The sequence below is a fragment of the Pristiophorus japonicus genome, chromosome 10 (genome assembly GCF_044704955.1).
Source record: "Pristiophorus japonicus isolate sPriJap1 chromosome 10, sPriJap1.hap1, whole genome shotgun sequence".
NCBI lineage: Eukaryota > Metazoa > Chordata > Chondrichthyes > Pristiophoridae > Pristiophorus > Pristiophorus japonicus.
Genome location: NC_091986.1, coordinates 218,714,281 through 218,733,822, shown reverse-complemented (window position 1 = coordinate 218,733,822; position 19,542 = coordinate 218,714,281). Strand labels below are relative to the sequence as shown.

Genomic DNA, 19,542 nt, shown 5'->3' with positions numbered 1-19,542 from the left:
TAGGTCGACGAGCACAGGGGGTGATGGGTGAGCGGGACTTGATGGGCTGCAGAGCTTTGGATAAGTTGAAGTTTATGGCAGGTGGGAAAATGGGAGCCTGCCCAGGAATACATTGGCATCATAGGCAGTCCCTCGGAATCGAGGAAGATTTGCTTCCACTCTAAAAGTGAGTTCTCAGTTGACTGTACGGTCTGGTCTCAGCCTCGTTGCCTCATCGCTCCTCCGCCCCGACCTGCCCACTCCTCCGCTGTACCAAGGCCCCGCCGATGCTCCAAACAGCGACCTGGGTCCTGATGACGTCGCCCGCCTCAAACCCTAACCCTAATCCTAACCCTGGGCAGCTGGCGCTAGAAACATAGAAAATAGGTGCAGGAGTAGGCCATTCGGCCCTTCGAGCCTGCACCACCATTCAACAAGATCATGGCTGATCATTCCCTCAGTACCCCATTCCTGCTTTCTCTCCATACCCCTTGATCCCTTTAGCCGTAAGGGCCACATCTAACCCGCTCTTGAATATATCCAATGAACTGGCATCAACAACTCTCTGCGGCAGGGAATTCCACAGGTTAACCACTCTCCGAGTGAAGAAGTCTCTCCTCATCTCAGTCCTAAATGGCCTACCCCTTATCCTAAGACTATGTCCCCTGATTCTGGACTTTCACAACATCGGGGACATTCTTCCCGCATCTACCCTGTCCAGTCCTGTCAGAATCTTATATGTTTCTATGAGATCCCCTTTCATCCTTCTAAACTCCAGTGAATACAGGCCCAGTCGATCCAGTCTCTCCTCATATGTCAGTCCCGCCATCCCTGGAATCAGTCTGGTGAACCTTCGCTGCACTCCCTCAATAGCAAGAATGTCCTTCCTCAGACGAGGAGACCAAAACTGAACACAATATTCCAGGTGCGGCCTCACTTAAGGCCCTGTACAACTGCATTAAGACTCCCTGCTTCTATATTCAAATCCCCTAGCTATGAAGGCCAACATACCATTTGCCTTCACCGCCTGCTGTACCTGCATGCCAACTTTCAGTGACTGATGATCCATGACACCCAGGTCTCATTGCACCTCCCCTTTTCCTAATCTGCCGCCATTCAGATAATATTCTGCCTTCGTGTTTTTGCCCCCAAAGTGGATAACCTCACATTTATCTACATTATACTGCATCTGCCATGCATTTGTCCACTCACCTAACCTGTCCAAGTCACCCTGCAGCCTCTTGGCGTCCTCCTCACAGCTCACACCGCCACCCAGCTTAGTGTCATCTGCAAACTTGGAGATAATACACTCTCTTCCTTCATCTAAATCGTTGATGTATATTGTAAAGAGCTGGGGTCCCAGCACTGAGCCCTGCGGCACTCCACTAGTCACTGCCTGCCATTCTGAAAAGCTCTTTTGTAGATGACCTGTGGAGGTGTTCTCTCAAAATATCCCAAGGTGCTTCACGGGAACAATGCGTGGCGAAGGTGCAGCGAATGTTTGTGTCGGAGGAGCGGCGAGAGATCGTGGCGGAGGTGCGGCGAATGAGGGTACGGGGCCCAGGAGAGGCGAGGGCCCAGGGGCAGCACGGGCCCAGCCCACACGGCGATATGTGTGTGCACTAGGTCTGTGCAGCAGAGCAGGTCTCCAGTCGTCCTAGTTAACCCTTGTCACTGGACCAACACCTAGCTCTGTCGAGCCCGTGTGGTGGCTGGTGTGCAACAGCCACCACACGTTAAAAAAAAAATCCACACACAGGCATCTTCCACCCTTCAATTGGAGTTCAGGACTGGAACATCTGTGAACTCCTATGGAAGCAAGTCATCCTCGTTCGAGGGACCGCCGATGATGATGATGATGTACAGTCCAATATGGGAATTACAGTCCCTGTCACAGGTGGGGCAGACAGTGGTTGAAGGAAAGGGTGGGTGGGACTGGTTTGCCGCACGCTCCTTCCGCTGCCTGCGCTTGGTTTCTGCATGCTCTCGGCAATGAGACTCGAGGTGCTCAGCGCCCTCCCGGATGCTCTTCCTCCACTTAGGGTGGTCTTTGGCCAGGGACTCCCAGGTGTCGGTGGGGATGTTGCACTTTATCAGGGAGGCTTTGAGGGTGTCCTTGTAACATTTCTTTTGCCCACCTGGGGCTCGCTTGCCGTGTAGGAGTTCCGTGTCAAGCGCTTACTTTGGGAGTCTCGTGTCGGGCATGCGGACAATGTGGCCCGCCCAGCGGAGCTGGTCAAGTGTGGTCAGTGCTTCGATGCTGGGGATGTCGGCCTGATCGAGAACACTGACGTTGCGTCTGTCCTCCCAGGGGATTTGCGGGATTTGCAGGATCTTGCGGAGGCATCGTTGGTGGTATTTCTCCAGCGACTTGAGGTGTCTGCTGTACATGGTCCATGTCTCTGAGCCCTTCAGGAGGACGGGTATCACTGCAGCCCTGTAGACCATGAGCTTGGTGCCAACTTGCAATCGTTGCTCCAGGATTATCAACAGAGCGCAATGTCTGAACACACAGCCCGATGGACACGACTTCTCCTGATCACTGGGACAATCACTGCTCTGTTTAAGTACCTGAGTCACTGTTTCCATGTTACGGGTTTGACAACTCTCTGTTGGGCGAAGTCTCTTGGTACTGCGGGGACTTCTCGCCATTCCGACCCGTTGTGCCTCTGCTGATACGAGTTCGGGGAGGCCAAAGAAAAATCAGCTCTGGGCTCCCGGGGTTCAAACAACAACAACTTCAACATCGGACCGCCTAAGAATGAAGGAATGAGCGAACAAAATAAATAAATTGCTTCGATCCAGCACCTTTCTCAATCTCGCAACCTCCCAAAGCACTTCACGGACAATCGAACGTAAGAATTAGGAGCAGGAGTCGGCCACTCGGCCCCTCGAGCCTGCTCCGCCATTCAATGAGATCACGGCTGATCTTCGACCTCAACTCCACTTTCCCGCCCGATCCCCATATCCCTTGATTTTCTTTAGTATCCTAAATTTAGTATCCTAGGCCTAGTCTACTCAATTCTCATCCGTGTTTACAAATCCCTCCATGGCCCTCGCCCCTCCCTATCTCTGTAATCTCCTCCAGTCCCACAACCCCCCGAGATGTCTGCACGCCTCTAATTCTGCCCTCTTGAGCATCCCTGATTATAATCGCTCCACCATCGGTGGCCGTGCCTTCTGTTGCCTGGGCCCCAAGCTCTGGAACTCCCTCCCTAAACCCCTCCGCCTCTCTACCTCTCTTTCCCCCTTCAAGATGCTCCTTAAAACCTGCCTCTTTGACCAAGCTTTTGGTCACCTGCGCTAATTTCTCCTTATGTGGCTCGGTGTCAAATTTTTTATCCACTGTGAAGCGCCTTGGGACTTTAAAACCGGTTTATAAATATACGTTGTTGTTGTTGAGAGGACGATCCCCTCATCCCAGGAATTAGTCTAGTTGCACCGTCTCTAAGGCAAGTATATCTTTCCTTAGATACGGAGACCAAAACTGTGCGCAGTACCCCAGGTGTAGTCTCATCAAGGCCCTATATAATTGCAGTAAGACATCTTTACTGTTATACTCCAAACCCTTTGTTACAAAGCACTTGTTGCAATGTGGGAAATGCGGCAGCCAATTTCCGCACAGCAAGCTCCCACAACCAACAATGTGATAATGACCCAGCTAATCTGTTGTTGGTGTTGTGTGGATGCTGGAATCTGAAATAAAAACAGAAAATTCTGGAAACATTCAGCAGGTCAGGCAGCATCTGTGGAGAGAGAAACAGAGTTAACGTTTCAGGTCTGTGACCCTTCGACACTTATTTACAAAGGTTTAACAATCACGCTACATGTTACCATCGACTAGGCTCACAACTGCATACCTCATCGTGGATCCCCCGAACCCAACCAGCTGGGGTTTTATTGAAAGTGGGCATGCAGGTACAGCAGGCGGTGAAGAAGGCAAATGGTATGTTGGCCTTCATAGCTAGGGGATTTGAGTATAGGAGCAGGGAGGTCTTACTGCAGTTGTACAGGGCCTTGGTGAGGCCTCACCTGGAATATTGTGTTCAGTTTTGGTCTCCTAATCTGAGGAAGGGCATTCTTGCTATTGAGGAAGTGCAATGAAGGTTCACCAGACTGATTCCTGGGATGGCGGGATTGACATATGAGGAGAGACTGGATCAACTGGGCCTTTATACATTGGAGTTTAGAAGGTTGAGAGGGGATCTCATAGAAACTTAAGATTCTGACGGGACTGGACAGGTTAGATGCAGGAAAAATGTTCCCGATGTTGGGGAAGTCCAGAACCAGGGGACACAGTCTAAGGATAAGGGGTAGGCCATTTAGGACTGAGATGAGGAGAAACATCTTCACTCAGAGTTGTTAACCTGTGGAATTCCCTGCCGCAGAGAGTTGTTGATGCCAGTTCATTGGATATATTCAAAAGGGAGTTGGATATGGCCCTTACGGCTAAAGGGATCAAGGGGTATGGAGAGAAAGCAGGAAAGGGGTACTGAGTGAATGATCAGCCATGATCTTATTGAATGGTGGTGCAGGCTCGAATGGCCGACTCCTGCACCTACTTTCTATGTTTCTATGTTTCTTGTGAACATCGCCTGTACTTCAAAACTGTCAAAAGAATCTAAAGAGGATTCTCGTCAGAACGAAATGTTATTGACCCAAAATAAGAGCAAAGGATGCTTCCTGAATGTATTCACCAGGGATCCAAAGAGTGGACTGACTTTGTTCTTCCAGTTGATAGCCTGAGTTTATTATTTAAAGCCACTCACAATACAAACAGCTCTTAGAATAAGGGGCCGCCCATTTAAAACTGAGATGAGGAGAAATTTCTTCTCTGAGGGCTGTAAATCTGTGGAATTCGCTGTCCCAGAGAGCTGTGGAAGCTGGGACATCGAATAAATTTAAGACAGAGATAGACAGATTCTTAACCAATAAGGGGTTATGGGGAGCGGGCGGGGAAGTGGAGCTGAGTCCATGATCAGATCAGCCATGATCGTGTTCAATGGTGGAGCAGGCTCGAGGGGCCGAATGGCCGACTCCTGCTCTTATTTCTTATGTTCTCTCTCTCTTGTTTTTTAGGTCCTCCATTAACGCAGTTTCCTGGTCTTTATCGGGAGAGTACGTGGTGAGTGTGGACCGCACGAAGATTGCCAACCTCTGGGCCGACTGTTGACACGCCTGTCGCGGTGAAGCCCAACGGCTGCCATTTTAGTTGTCAGTGCCCGCCATTTTGATCAGCGGGCATCAGTGTAAAAATAACGTGAAGCGTGCCGATCCTTGGGTCGTGGAAATCTAACCTTTCTAAATGGTGGATGTATTGTCTTTGCTTCATGGGTTCTTTGCTTACGAATCCATAGCAACACATTGCTATTAAGAACTAGTTTGTTTATTAGCAAAAGGTTTAACAATCACATGACACATTACCCGTTCATCCACCAGGCTCACGATACCTGCCTCATTGTAAATCCCCCGAACCCAACTGGCTGGGGTTTTATTGAGTCTTGTGAACATCACGTGACTGGCTAAGCCACTCCCAACTCAACAGCTCTACCAACCCGTGAGCATACTCACAGGGTGCATACATTAGCAGACTCCCAAAGCAAGCGCTCTACTCCGATCTCCGACACGGCAAGCGAGCCAAAGGTGGGCAGAGGAAACGTTACAAGGACACCCTCAAAGCCTCCCTGATAAAGTGCAACACCCCCACCGACACCTGGGAGTCCCTGGCCCAAGACCGCCCTAAGTGGAGGAAGAGCATCCGGGAGGGCGCTGAGCACCTCGAGTCTCGTCGCCGAGAGCATGCAGAAAGCAGAAGGAGCGTGCTCCTCACCCACCCTTACCTTCAACCAGTCTGTCCCACCTGTGACAGAGACTGTAATTCTCGCATTGGACTGTTCAGTCAGCTGAGAACTCATATTAGTGTGGCAGCAAGTCTTCCTCGACTCCGAGGGACTGCCAGAGAAGAAGGGATATAATCGACAACCCTGCCCACCTGCCCGCCCCCACACTTCATTGTCAAGCGGGTGGGTGGGGGTGGGGGCGCAAAGCATACACGGGCCGGACAAAGAGGCCTGTCTACCTCCAGCAAGACGAGGGAGTTTATCGCGTGCCTTATCCAGTATGTCTCCTGGTACCTTGTAAGCCGAGACCTGTCTGCTTGGCCAAGAGCTGTGGGTGGAGATCGAGGGAGGAGTTAGTTCCAAACCATCTCCTCGACTGTGTGGAGGGGCGGGGGGAATAACAAGGGAATCAGTTTGGAACTTTTTCCTCACCAAATGGTGACCAAAGTTATAAGAAGGGAACGCGGAAGCCAAAAGGATTTAAGGGAACACAGACAACGGCGGAGCCGCTCAGCGGGTCAGGAGGCACCTGGGGTGAGAAGGAACTTCAGTGAATGGTTCTAGGTCAACAAATCCACACCTAGGTGTGTGTCTGAAGGGAGAAGGGACACAGGTTTTTTTTGGGCCAGTTGTGGTTGAGAATCAGTGGAAATATGGAGGGGCTGGTCTTGTACAAAGTCCAGCGGGCTGTAAGCGCACTTTGCCGTCAGTTATTTTGACACAAGAGAAACAATTTTTTTTCGAAGGAAGACCAAATGAAACTAGACTGATTCCTAGGATGAGAGGGTTGTCCTGAGGAGAGATTGAGTAGATGGGGCCAAAGTTCTCTGGAGTTTAGAAGAATGAGGGGTGGCCTCATTGAAACATTTCAGATTCTGAGGGGGATTGACAGGGTTAGATGCAGGGAGGATGTTTCCCCCGGGCTGGAGAGTCTAGAACCAGGGGTCAGCCATTAGGGACTGAGATGAGGAGGAATTTCTTCACTCAGAGGGTGGTGAATCTTTGGAATTCTCTGCCCCAGAGGGCTGTGGAGGCTCAGTCGTTGAGTATATTCAAGGCAGAGATCGATAGGTTGTTGGACTCTCGGGGGATATGGGGATCGGGCGGGAAAGTGGAGTTGCGATCGAAATTCAGCCGTGATCTTGTGCAAGCGACGTCCCAGCATGCACCAGGCAGGAAGTCACGAGGCACTGTTTCCAGTAGGAACCGTGTCAGCGGTGGCTCAGTGGACAGCCCTCTCACCCCGAGGTCAGATAGTTGTGGGTTCAAGTCCCACTCCAGAGATTTGAGCCCAGAAATCTAGGCTGGGTACGTAGTTACACTGTAAGAGGTGTCATCTTTCGGATGAGATGTGAAAGCAAGGCCACGCCTGCCCTCTCGGGTGAACCTACAAGATCCCAGTGGTTGTAAAGTGCTTTGGGAGGTCCTGAGATTACGGAATGCAATAAAATGCAAGTCCGACTTTTTCCATGGAAACGTTTCTGGGAAAGCAATTAAGAACATAAGAATTAGGAGCAGGAGTCAGCCATTCAATAAGATCATGGCTGATCTTTGATCTCAACTCCACTTTCCCGCCCGATCTCCATATCCCTTGATTCCCTGAGAGCCCAAAAATCTATCGAACTCGGCCTTGAATATACTCAAAGATTCAGCCTCCAAAGATTCACCACCCTCTGACATGTTTCAATGAGATCACCTCTCATTCTTCTAAACTTCAGAGAGTACAGGCTGAATCTTGGATATAGGATACTGTGATTCTGTGAGGGCTTTATAGGATATTATTGTATGTCCGTTACCTCTAATAAAAGTTTGAGAAAACACAGAAAACCTCTGATGAAATGCAGTCAATGAGATAATGAAATACAAATCTCCTGGAAGGACAGACGCACCAACGTTAGTGTCCTCGACCAGGCCAAAATCCCCAGCATTGAAGCACTGACCACACTCGACCAGTTCCGCTGGGCGGGCCACATTGTCCGCATGCCAGACACGAGACTCCCAAAGCAAGCGCTCTACTCGGAACTCCTTCGTGGGAAACGAGCCAAAAGGGGGCAGAGGAAACGTTACAAGGACATCCTCAAAGCCTCCCTGATAAAGTGCAACATCCCCACCGACACCTGGGAGTCCCTGGCCAAAGACCGCCCGAAGTGGAGGAAGTGCATCCGGGAGGGCGCTGAGCACCTCGAGTCTCGTCGCCGAGAGCACGCAGAAACCAAGCGCAGGCAGCGGAAGGAGCGTGCGGCAAACCAGACTCCCCACCCACCCCTTTCCCTCAACCACTGTCTGTCCCACCTGTGACAGAGACTGTAATTCCCGTATTGGACCGTTCAGCCACCTGAGAACGCGTGTTAGTTCAGAAGCAAGTGTTCCTCAACTGCGAGGGACTGCCTAAGAGAAGAAGGAGGTTAAACACTTTTTTACGCAGCGAATGGTTAGGATCTGGAATGCGCTGCCTGAGAGGGTGGGGGAGGCAGACTCAATCGTGGCTTTCAAAAGGGAGTTGGATAAGTACCTGCAGGAAAAATAATTAGCAGGGCTACGGGGAAAGGGCGGGGGGAGTGGGACTGGCCGAGGGGCTCTTGCAGAGAGCCGGCATGGGTTCGACGGGCCGAATGGCCTCCTTCCATGCTGTAACCGTTCTCTGATTCTATAAGTCCCAACGTTATAACTCTCTGCCCTGTGTCCGAGTCACACTAATTCATTTAGGCACATTTCAGAGGGGGAAAAAAAACCCTCTCCTGTTAGTGTGGTATATTTACTCCATACACGGTATGCAGCAACTTCGATAACATCACATTGCACTAAAATTTCATACAAAGGGACATGTACAGCCTCTTACAGGGGCGAGGCACCAAAGAGGGAAAAAGGTCTTCGTTGCAAATAACCAATTCGGTGATGTCGACACGGTCACAATCATCTGCGATCCTGAATTAATGTACAGCCAACACCTCGAATCGAGTTGGAGGTCGTTTTACCAGCAAGAAAAGCTACGGATTCAAGCAGACCAAGGGTTCCTGATTGAACACTCGTCCTAATACCTGCTCAATTAACACATCATTTACAGGCTTATAAGGAATTGATTTACAGCCTTGTAAAAGTACTTGTCTTATTAGTTATACTTTTAACATAAAATGTTACGGTTTTTGTATTTTTGTTAAACAGAATAAAGTCATGCTCAATTTCTATGTGATTAGCCAGTCTGTAACCCGCTGTCCCTTCAGTTATTCTTTTTATTCTCTCGAGATTTCAACCCTCCCTTGCTCTCCTCGGCTGACGTCCTGGAGTCTGGTCCCTGTAGTTTCCTCCCCTGGGGGCTCGATGGTCTTTCTGAACGCAAGACTCTCTCCCAGCCTGCTCGTTCCTCCCTGGTACAGCCACCCATCACCACTCCTTTAGTGTCAGCTGTGGCTCAGTGGGCAGCACACTCGCTTCTGAGGAGGTTGTGGGTTTGAGTCCCACTCCAGAGACTTGAGCACAAAAATCTAGGCTGACACTCCCAGTGCGGTGTTGAGGGAGTGCCGCACTGTCGGAGGGGCAGTACTGAGGGAACGACGCATTGTCGGAGGGGCGGTGTTGAGGGAGTGCCGCACTGTCGGAGGGGCAGTACTGAGGGAGTGCCGCACTGTCGGAGGGGCAGTACTGAGGGAGTGCCGCACTGTCGGAGGGGCAGTACTGAGGGAGTGCCGCACTGTCGGAGGGGCAGTACTGAGGGAACGCCGCATTGTCGGAGGGGCGGTGTTGAGGGAGTGCCGCACTGTCGGAGGGGCAGTACTGAGGGAGTGCCGCACTGTCGGTGGGGCAGTACTGAGGGAACGCCGCATTGTCGGAGGGGCAGTACTGAGGGAGTGCCGAGCTGTCGGAGGGGCAGTACTGAGGGAGCACCGCACTGTCGGAGGGGCAGTACTGAGGGAGTGCCGCACTGTCAGAGGGGCAGTGCTGAGGGAGTGCCGCACTGTCGGAGGGGCAGTACAGAGGGAGCGCCGCACCGTCGGAGGGGCAGTACTGAGGGAGCGCCGCACTGTCGGAGGGGCAGTACTGAGGGAGCGCCGCACTGTCGGAGGGGCAGTACTGAGAGAGCGTCGCACTGTCGGAGGGGCAGTACTGAGGGAGTGCAGCACTGTCGGAGGGGCAGTACTGAGGGAGCGCCGCACTGTCGGAGGGGCAGTACTGAGGGAGTGCCGCACTGTCAGAGGGGCAGTGCTGAGGGAGTGCCGCACTGTCGGAGGGGCAGTACAGAGGGAGCGCCGCACCGTCGGAGGGGCAGTACTGAGGGAGCGCCGCACTGTCGGAGGGACAGTACTGAGGGAGCGCCGCACTGTCGGAGGGGCAGTACTGAGAGAGCGTCGCACTGTCGGAGGGGCAGTACTGAGGGAGTGCAGCACTGTCGGAGGGGCAGTACTGAGGGAGCGCCGCACTGTCGGAGGGGCAGTACTGAGGGAGCGCCGCACTGTCGCAGGTGCTTACTTTTGGATGAGACGTTAAAAAGAGACATTGTCTGCTTTCTCACAACTTCAAAAGTACTTCATTGGCTGTAAAGCACTTTGAGACATCCAGTGGTCGTGAAAGGCGCTATATAAATGCAAGTCTTTCTTTTTTTAAGTCCAGGGGACACCGATTTGAACGTTCCTGGCAGACAACTGGTTTAGCTATTCTTCGCCAGGTCTGGCTGGATGGCAGAAAGCACTCTCGGGGCCCCTGCTCTCCTCTGCCAAAACTGCTTACTATTCCAGGATCCTCCTGGAATGCAAAGATGACTCCCAGCTTCTTTTCCCCCACTACAAACCGTCTTCTTCAACCCCTCTCCCCTGTCTCCTCCACCACACTCACCTCCAACAAGAAGTGTGAGGAACTCATGAACTTCTTTGTCACGAAGTTTGGGACCATCCGTTCAGCCGCCTCTGCTGCTTCCCTCCCTCCCCCTAGCCCACCAGTCCAAACCTCCATCCCACCCCCAGGTTCCCACCTATCCTAGCCTGCACTCACCTGGTTCCATTCGTACCTGTCCAGGAAAATGTCTGAAAAAGCTTATCTTCCCACTCGCGTATCATTAACTCTGGTAGCCCCCAAGGATCCATCTTTGGCCCCCTTCCTAGTCATAGGAAATAGGAGCAGGAGTCGGCCATTCGGCCCCTCGAGCCTGCTCCCCCATTCAATAAGATCATGGCTGATCTGATCATGGACTCAGCTCCACTTCCCTGCCCGCTCCCCATAACCCTTTACTCCCTTATCGCTTCAAAATTTGTCCATCTCCGCCTTAAATATATTCTATGACCCAGCCTCCACAGCTCTCTGGGGCAGAGAATTCCACAGATTTACAACCCTCTGAGAGAAGAAATTCCTCCTCATCTCAGTTTTAAATGGGAGGCCCCTTATTCTAAGACTATGCCCCCTAGTTTTAGTTTCCCTTATGAGTGGAAATATCCTCTCTGCATCCACCTTGTCGAGCCCCCTCATTATCTTATATGTTTCAATAAGATCACCTCTCATTCTTCTGAACTCCAATGTGTATATAGACCCAACCTACTCAACCTATCTTCGTAAGTCAACCCCCTCATCTCCGGAATCAACCGAGTGAACCTTCTCTGAACAGCCTCCAATGCAAGTATATCCTTCCTTAAATACGGAGACCCAAACTGCACACAGTACTCCAGGTGTGGCCTCACCAATACCCTGTATAGTTGTGGCAGGACCTCTCTGCTTTTATACTCTATCCCCCTTGCAATAAAGGCCAACATTCCATTTGTCTTCCTGATCACTTGCTGTACCTGCATACTAACTTTTTGTGTTTCATGCACAAGGACCCCCAGGTCCCTCTGTATTGCAGCACTTTGCAATTTTTTTCCATTTAAATTGTAATTTGCTTTTCTATATCCTTTTGCACATTTTTGTGTCCTCTTCACAATTTGCTTTCCCAGCCATCTTTGTATCATCAGCAAACTTGGCTACATTACACTCGGTCCCTTCATCCAAGTCATTAATATAGATTGTAAATAGTTGAGGCCCCAGCACCGATCCCTGCGGCACTGCGTTAGTTACTCTTTGCCAACCGGAAAATGAACCGTTTATCCCGACTCTCTGCTTTCTGTTAGTTAGCCAATCCTCTATCCATGTTAATATATTACCCCCAACCCTGTGAACTTTTATCTTGTGCAGTCCCCATCTACATCTTCCCCATTGGCGATATCATCATGAAACACAGTGTCAGTTTCCACATGTACGCTAACGACACCCCGTTCTACCTCACCAGCATGTCTCCTGACCCCTCCTCTGCCTCTAAATTGTCAGACTGTTTGTCCGACATCCAGTACTAGATGAGCTGAAATTTCCTTCAACTAAATGTTGGGAAGACCCAAGGTATTATTTTCGGTACCCGTCACAAACTCCGTTCCCAAGTCAGCGATTCCATCCCTCTCTCCAACCTCTGTCTGAGGCTGAACCAGACTGCTCCCAACCTTGACCCTGAAATGAGCTTCCAATCACATATCCGCAGCATAACTAAGACCGCCTATATCCAGCTCCGTAACATCCCCCGTCTCCGCCCCTGCCTCAGCTCATCCGCTGCTGAAGCCCTCATCCATGCCTTTGTTACCTCCAGACTTGACTATTGCAACGCCCTCCTGGCTGACCGCCCACATTCTACCCGACGTAAACTAGAGGTGATCCAAAGCTTTGCTGCCCAGTTCCGTTCCAATAAAATTCAATCCAATCCACCAGTTCAGTTCTGTTCCAGTAAAGTTCAGTTCAAATCCAATTCAAATAAAAAGTTTTGTCAGAGTAAATCAGGAGAAACAGTTTCCAGGGGCAGGAGGGTCTGCAACCAGGGGACACAGATTTAAGGTGATTGACAAAAGAACCAGAGGGGCGATGAGGAGGTTATTTTTTATGCAGCGAGTTGTTGTGATCGGGAATGCGCTGCCTGAAAGGGCGGTGGGAGCAGATTCATTAATGGCCTGGAAATCCCGGCCTTCCTGAATGCGTACGGGATGTGTTCGGAGTGTGTATGGGGTGTGTACAGGGAGTGTACGGGGGGCGTGTACTGGGTGTGCACGGGATTTGTTCGGTGCGTGTACGGGGGACGTGTACGGGGTGTGTATGGAGGGTGTGTACGGGGAGTGTGCACGGGATGTGTTCGGAGCGTGTACGGGGGGCGTGTACGGGGTGTGCACGGGATTTGTTCGGTGCGTGTATGGGGAGTGTGCACGGGATGTGTTCGGTGCGTGAACGGGGTGTGCACGGGGGGGTGTGTACGGGGTGTGTATGGGGAGTGTGCACGGGATGTGTTCGGTGCGTGTACGGGGGGCGTGTACGGGGAGTGTGCACGGGATGTGTTCGGAGCGTGTACGGGGAGCGTGTACGGGGGGTGTGTACAGGGAGTGTGCACGGGATGTGTTTGGAGCGTGTACGGGGGGTGTGTACGAGGTGTGTATGGACCCGGGAAGGCATCGGAAAAGCCAGTTTTCGGCGTACAATGTGCATGTGCTGAAAACCGGCTTTTCCGATCTGTCAAGCTGGAGCTCGACAGACCCTCCGCATCTTGGGAGGGAGGATATTTGCACGGGCAAGGTTGCAGGATTTACCCATATCGTGCCCGGCAAATGTCCTCAAAACTCCTGCGCCTGATAAAAGCAGGTGTATAGCCGACTGTTACAGACGTAAGAGTTTTAAAACACACAAAAGTACAATAAAATTAAATTTAAAAAACACATTTTATTGTAAGGTAAGTTTATTTTTAACCCTAATTACAAAACTTTTTAAAAAATCGGAAAACATTTTTTTTGATGCAACTTTAATTTCAATTAATTTTAATTATGCGTGGTCTATTTTTTAATTTTTAATTATTTAGTGTCTTTGGGTTTTTTCCCGATTAATAGCAATGAGAACTTGTAGATACGGAGCTCCCATTGTGATTAATGAGAAAGCTGTGGAATCCTGTACCTGATTGGCTGAGCAGTCACACGTGACTGCACCGTCTCCATGGGAACCTGATGCGCGATCCGCAGCGCGGGAAGAGAAAGCCTCCCCACCGGAATCCCACGCTCCTCCCGGGACCACCCAGATTCTTGCGTAGAAATGTTTCAGGTCGGAGGCAATTGCCCGCGGGAAGCCTCCGACCACACTTTCAGGGCCAATAACTTTCAAGCGGGAATTGGATAAATACTTGAAAAGGAACAAATTGCAGGGCTACGGGGAAAGAGCCATGGGCTGTGGTACTGATTGGATCGCTCTGTCACAGAGCCGGCACAAGCACAATGGGCCCAATGGCCTCCTTCTGTGCTCGATCATTCTATGATTCTATTCCCGTGTCCTAACTCGCACCAAGTCCCGCTCACCCATCACCCCCTGTGCTCACTGCCCCGTGTCCTAACTTGCACCAAGTCCCGCTCACCCATCACCCCCTGTGCTCACTGCCCCGTGTCCTAACTCGCACCAAGTCCCACTCACCCATCACCCCCTGTGCTCACTGCCCCGTGTCCTAACTCGCACCGAGTCCCACTCACCCATCACCCCCTGTGCTCACTGCCCTGTGTCCTAACACGCACCGAGTCCCGCTCACCCATCACCCCCTGTGCTCACTGCCCCGTGTCCTAACACGCACCGAGTCCCGCTCACCCATCAACCCCCTGTGCTCGCTGCCCCGTGTCCTAACTCGCACCAAGTCCCGCTCACCCATCACCCCCTGTGCTCACTGCCCCGTGTCCTAACTCGCATCAAGTCCTACTCACCCATCACCCCTGTGCTCACTGCCCCATGTCCTAACTCGCACCAAGTCCCGCTCACCCATCACCCCCTGTGCTCACTGCCCCATGTCCTAACTCGCACCAAGTCCCGCTCACCCATCACCCCCTGTGCTCGCTGCCCCATGTCCTAACTCGCACCGAGTCCCGCTCATCCATCACCCCTTGTGCTCGCTGCCCCGTGTCCTAACTCGCACCGAGTCCCGCTCACCCATCACCCCCTGTGCTCACTGCCCCGTGTCCTAACTCGCACCCAGTCCTGCTCACCCATCACCCACTGTGCTCACTGCCCCGTGTCCTAACTCGCATCAAGTCCCGCTCATCCATCACCCCCTGTGCTCGCTGCCCCGTGTCCTAACTCGCACCGAGTCCCACTCACCCATCACACCCTGTGCTCACTGCCCCGTGTCCTAACTCGCACCAAGTCCCACTCACCCATCACCCCCTGTGCTTGCTGATCTACAATTGGCTCCCGGTCCCTCAATGACTCGATTTAAAAAATTCTCATCCTTAATTTCAAATCCCTCCATGCCCTCGCCTCTCCCTATCTCTGTTCTCCAGCCCCAAAACCCCCCGAGATCTCTGTGCTCCTCTAACTCTGCCCTCTTGACCATCCCTGATTATAATCGCTCCACCATCGGTGGCCGTGCCTTCTGTTGCCTGCGCCCCAAGCTGTGGAACTCCCTCCCTAAACCTCTCCGCATCTCTATCTCTCTCTCCTCCTCTAAGACGCTCCTAAAGACCCACCTCTTTGAGTAAGTGTTTAGTCACCTGCCCTAATATCTCCTCATGCAGCTCGGTGTCATTTTTTGTCGGATTAACGATCCCGTGAAGCGCCTTGGGATGTTTTACCACATTGAAGGCACTATCTAAATGCAGGTTGTTGCTGTTTGATGTGGGAAGCGCGGGGTTAATGTGAATGATGTTTTGAAACACTGTAGATATGTTACAAGGCATTATGGGAAGCTTTGCCAAAACAGACAGAAGCAGTCGTATAAAGATGTTTCATGATACCTTGTTACAGACAATGTGTAAAGATGGAACCTTGTTACAGACAATGGGCAAACAGAAGACAGTTGAGATAACAAAATACATCTTATGAGAGCTTATGTGATGAACAATTGACAGTTGCTCAGTTGTTGATCGCGTACATAAAAACATAAGAAATAGGAGCAGGAGTTGGCCATTTGGCCCCTCGAGCCTGCTCCGCCGTTTAATACGATCATGGCTGATCCGATCATGGACTCAGCTCCCCACCCGCTCCCCATAACCCCTTATTCCCTTATCAAACCGTCTATCGCTGTCTTAAATTTATTCAATGACCCAGCTTCCACAGCTCTCTGAGGCAGTGAATTCCACAGATTTACAACCCTCTGAGAGAAGAAATTCCTCCTCATCTCAGTTTTAAATGGGCGGCCCCTTATTCTAAGATCATGTCCTCTAGTTCTAGTCTCCCCCCATCAGTGGAAACATCCTCTCTGCATCCACCTTGTCAAGCCCCCTCATAATCTTATACGTTTCGATAAGATCACCTCTCATTCTTCTGAACTCCAATGAGTAGAGGCCCAACCTACTCAACCTTTCCTCATAAGTCAACCCCCTCATCTTCGGAATCAACTTAGTGAACCTTCTCTGAACTGCCTCCAAAGCAAGTATATCCTTTCATAAATATGGAAACCAAAACTGCGCGCAGTATTGCAGGTGTGGCCTCACCAATACCCTGTATAACTGCAGCTACACTTCTCTGCTTTTATACTCCATCCCCCTTTGCAATAAAGGCCAAGATTCCATTGGCCTTCCTGATCACTTGCTGTACCTGCATACTAACCTTTTGTGTTTCAGGCACAAGTACCCCCAGGTCCCGCTGTACTGCAGCACTTAGCTTGTCAACTGTCGAGTTTTGCTTCTGCTTGATTATGTATAAATACATTGCCACGACTACTGTAAAGTTGAAAGTCTTCGGGCCTTGACTTCGGGATGCTGAACGCTTTCCCCACACATGCTTGTATTAAAGAATTCTCTTATCGTGGACTAGAAGTGACTTCGAGAGGTATTTCTTTCCCACAACAATGTTGAATGGTCAAATGTGGGCCGAATGGCCTTCCTCATCTGGAATGGTCTTGTGACCCTTGGGATTGCCCTCACGATTGGATGCAAAGAGGCAAAGCTCCCTCTGGTGACCTGGTTGTGTAACGTCAGTGACATTCAGAGCAGCAGGCCCAGGTTGGCTCCCTTGTGAGTCCATTCGTGGGCCGCCCCGATCTGTGCAAGAAAACCACCGCAGGTCGGGGCTATAAATAGAGCTGGAGCACCGGGCCCTAGAACATCGTGGGCAAAGATGCAGCAAATGAGGGTATGGGGCCCAGAAGAGCCGAGGGCCCAGGGGCAGCACGGGCCCAGCCCACACTGCGATATGTGTGCGCACTAGGTCCGTGCAGCAGAGCAGGTCTCCAGTCGCCCTGGTTAATCCTTGCCACTGGATAAAGGCCTAGCTCTGTCAATCCCGTGTGGTGGCTGGTGTGCAACGGTCACCCCACGTTAAAAAAATCCACGCACAGGCATCTTCCACCCCCTCAACTGGAGTTCAGGACTGGAACATCGGGTCCTTCACTGAAACATCTGTGAATTCGTGTGGAAGCAAGTCATCCTCGTTCGAGGGACCGCCTATGCTGAGGATGATGAGACCATTCACTGAGTCTACACAGGATGGTGACAGAGTGTGCACAGATCTGGACTGTGGATGAGGGAAGAGTTTGAACCGCACAGCACAGAAAGAGGCCATTCGGCCCATCGTGCCTGTGCCGGCTCTGTGAAAGAGCGATCCACTCAGTCCCACTCCTCCCTGTTCTTTCCCCCTTAACCCTGCAATTTTTTTTTTCCTTTTTGATATATTTATCCAATTCCCTTTTGATAAATTGTCATTCATTCTCGAGATGTGGGCATCGCTGGCAAGGTTGGCATTTATTGCCCGTCCCTAGTTGGCCCTTAAGAAGGTGGTTGTTATATATGCAAACTATAGATTTACTCTCTGTGTAGTCACTGTATAGTTGCACAAGATGAAGACTTGTTTACCTGATATACTATCAATAAGGTTTGCACTGTGTATATACTATGCTGGCACCACTAGAGGGTGCAACTGGTGGAGAAGTCCAGAACCAGGGGTCACAGTCTAAGGATAAGGGGTAAGCCATTTTAGACCGAGATGAGGAAAAACTTCTTCACTCAGAGAATTGTGAACCTGTGGAATTCTCTACCACAGAGAGTTGTTGAGGCCAGTTCGTTAGATATATTCAAACGGGAGTTAGATGTGGCCCTTATGGCTAAAGGGATCAAGGGGTCTGGAGAGAAAGTAGGAATGGGGTACTGAAGTTACATGATCAGCCATGATCTTATTGAATGTTGGTGCAGGCTCGAAGGGCAGAAAGACCTGCTCCTGCACCTATTTTCTATGTTTCTATTTTTCTATGAGACCGGGATTTCCTGCCCTTGTGGCAGAGACTGTCCACCAGAGGGCACTGCGGTGGGAGACCTGAGACTCACCTGCATAGGTGTGCAGGGCCCAGTATAAAAGGCAGGGCCCACCATACTTGTGCCTCACTGGAGTTACGTCTTTAAAATAAAATTGTATTCAAATTGTCAGCGGGAGATTTGAACCCACAGCCTATTAGAAACCACAAAGGAAATCTGTGTGTGAGGCGCAAACCGTGGGTATGATTCTTATTGAATACTTTGCATCTGTTTTCAAAGAGAGGGGCGATGCAGACTTTGCAATGAGGGAGGAGGTGTGTGAAATATTAGATGAGATAAATGTGGTGAGAGAGGAAGTATTAAGGGGCTCAGCAGCTTTGAAAGTGGATAAGTCCCCAGGCACGGATGAAATGTATCCCAGGCTGTTAAGCGAAGCAAAAGAGGAAATAGCAGAGGCTCTGACCATCATTTTCCAGTCCTCTCTGGCTACAGGTGTGGTGCCAGAGGACCGGAGGACAGCTAATGTTGTACCTTTGTTTAAGAAGGGAGAAAGGGATAGACCGAGTAATTACAGGCCTGTCAGCCTAAACCCAGTGGTGGGAAAATTATTGGAAAAAATTCTGAGGGACAGGATAAACCTTCATTTGGAAAGATATGGATTAATCAAGGACAGTCAGCACGGATTTGTTAAGGGAAGGCCGTGTCTGACTGACTTGACTGAATTTTTCGAGGAGGCAACCAGGAGGGTCAATGAGGGCAGTGTGTACGATGTAGTGTATATGGATTTTAGCAAGGCTTTTGATAAGGCCCCACATGGCAGACTGGTCACGAAAGTAATAGCGCATGGGATTCAGGGCAAAGTGGCAAGTTGGATCCAAAATTGGCTCAGAGGCAGGAAGCAAAGGGTAATGGTCGACGGGTGTTTTAGTGACTGGAAGGATGTTTCCAGTGGGGTTCCACAAGGCTCAGTACTGGGTCCCTTGCTTTTGCGGTATATATCTATCACTTGGACTTGAATGTCGGGGGTATGATTAAGAAATTTGCAGATGACATTAAAATAGGTTGTGAGGTTGATAATGAAGAAGAAAGCTGTGGACTGCAGGAAGATATCAATGAACTGGTCAGGTGGGCAAATGGAATTCAATCTGGAGAAGTGTGAGGTAATGCATTTGGGGAGGGCCAACAAGGCAAAGGAATACACATTAAATGGTAGGATACTGAGAAGTGTAAAGGAACAAAGGGATCTTGGAGTGCAGGTCCACAGATTCCTGAAGGGAGCAGGCCAGGTAGATAAGATGGTTAAGAAGGCAGATGGAATACTTGCCTTTATTAGCCAAGGCATAGAATACAAGAGCAGGGGGATTATGCTTGAACTGTATAAAACACTGGTTAGGCCACAGCTGGAGTACTGCGTGCAGTTCTTGTCACCGCATTACAGGAAAGATGTGATTGCACTGGAGAGGGTGCAAAGGAGATTTACAAGAATGTTGCCTGGATTGGAGAATTTTAGCTATGAGGAA

General features: G+C 50.6%; 1 protein-coding gene across 1 annotated transcript in view; it reads left to right on the top strand.

Moving 5' to 3' along the window:
* The window catches only part of LOC139275301 (autophagy-related protein 16-like), a 91,943-nt gene extending 83,591 nt beyond the window's left edge, over positions 1-8,352 (top strand). The window contains exon 18 of the mRNA XM_070892577.1: positions 5,059-8,352. Within this exon, the coding sequence (XP_070748678.1) occupies positions 5,059-5,152 (94 nt within the window). The 3' untranslated portion in view covers positions 5,153-8,352. The remainder of the gene's footprint in view (positions 1-5,058) is intronic.
* Positions 8,353-19,542: the final 11,190 nt, after the last annotated feature.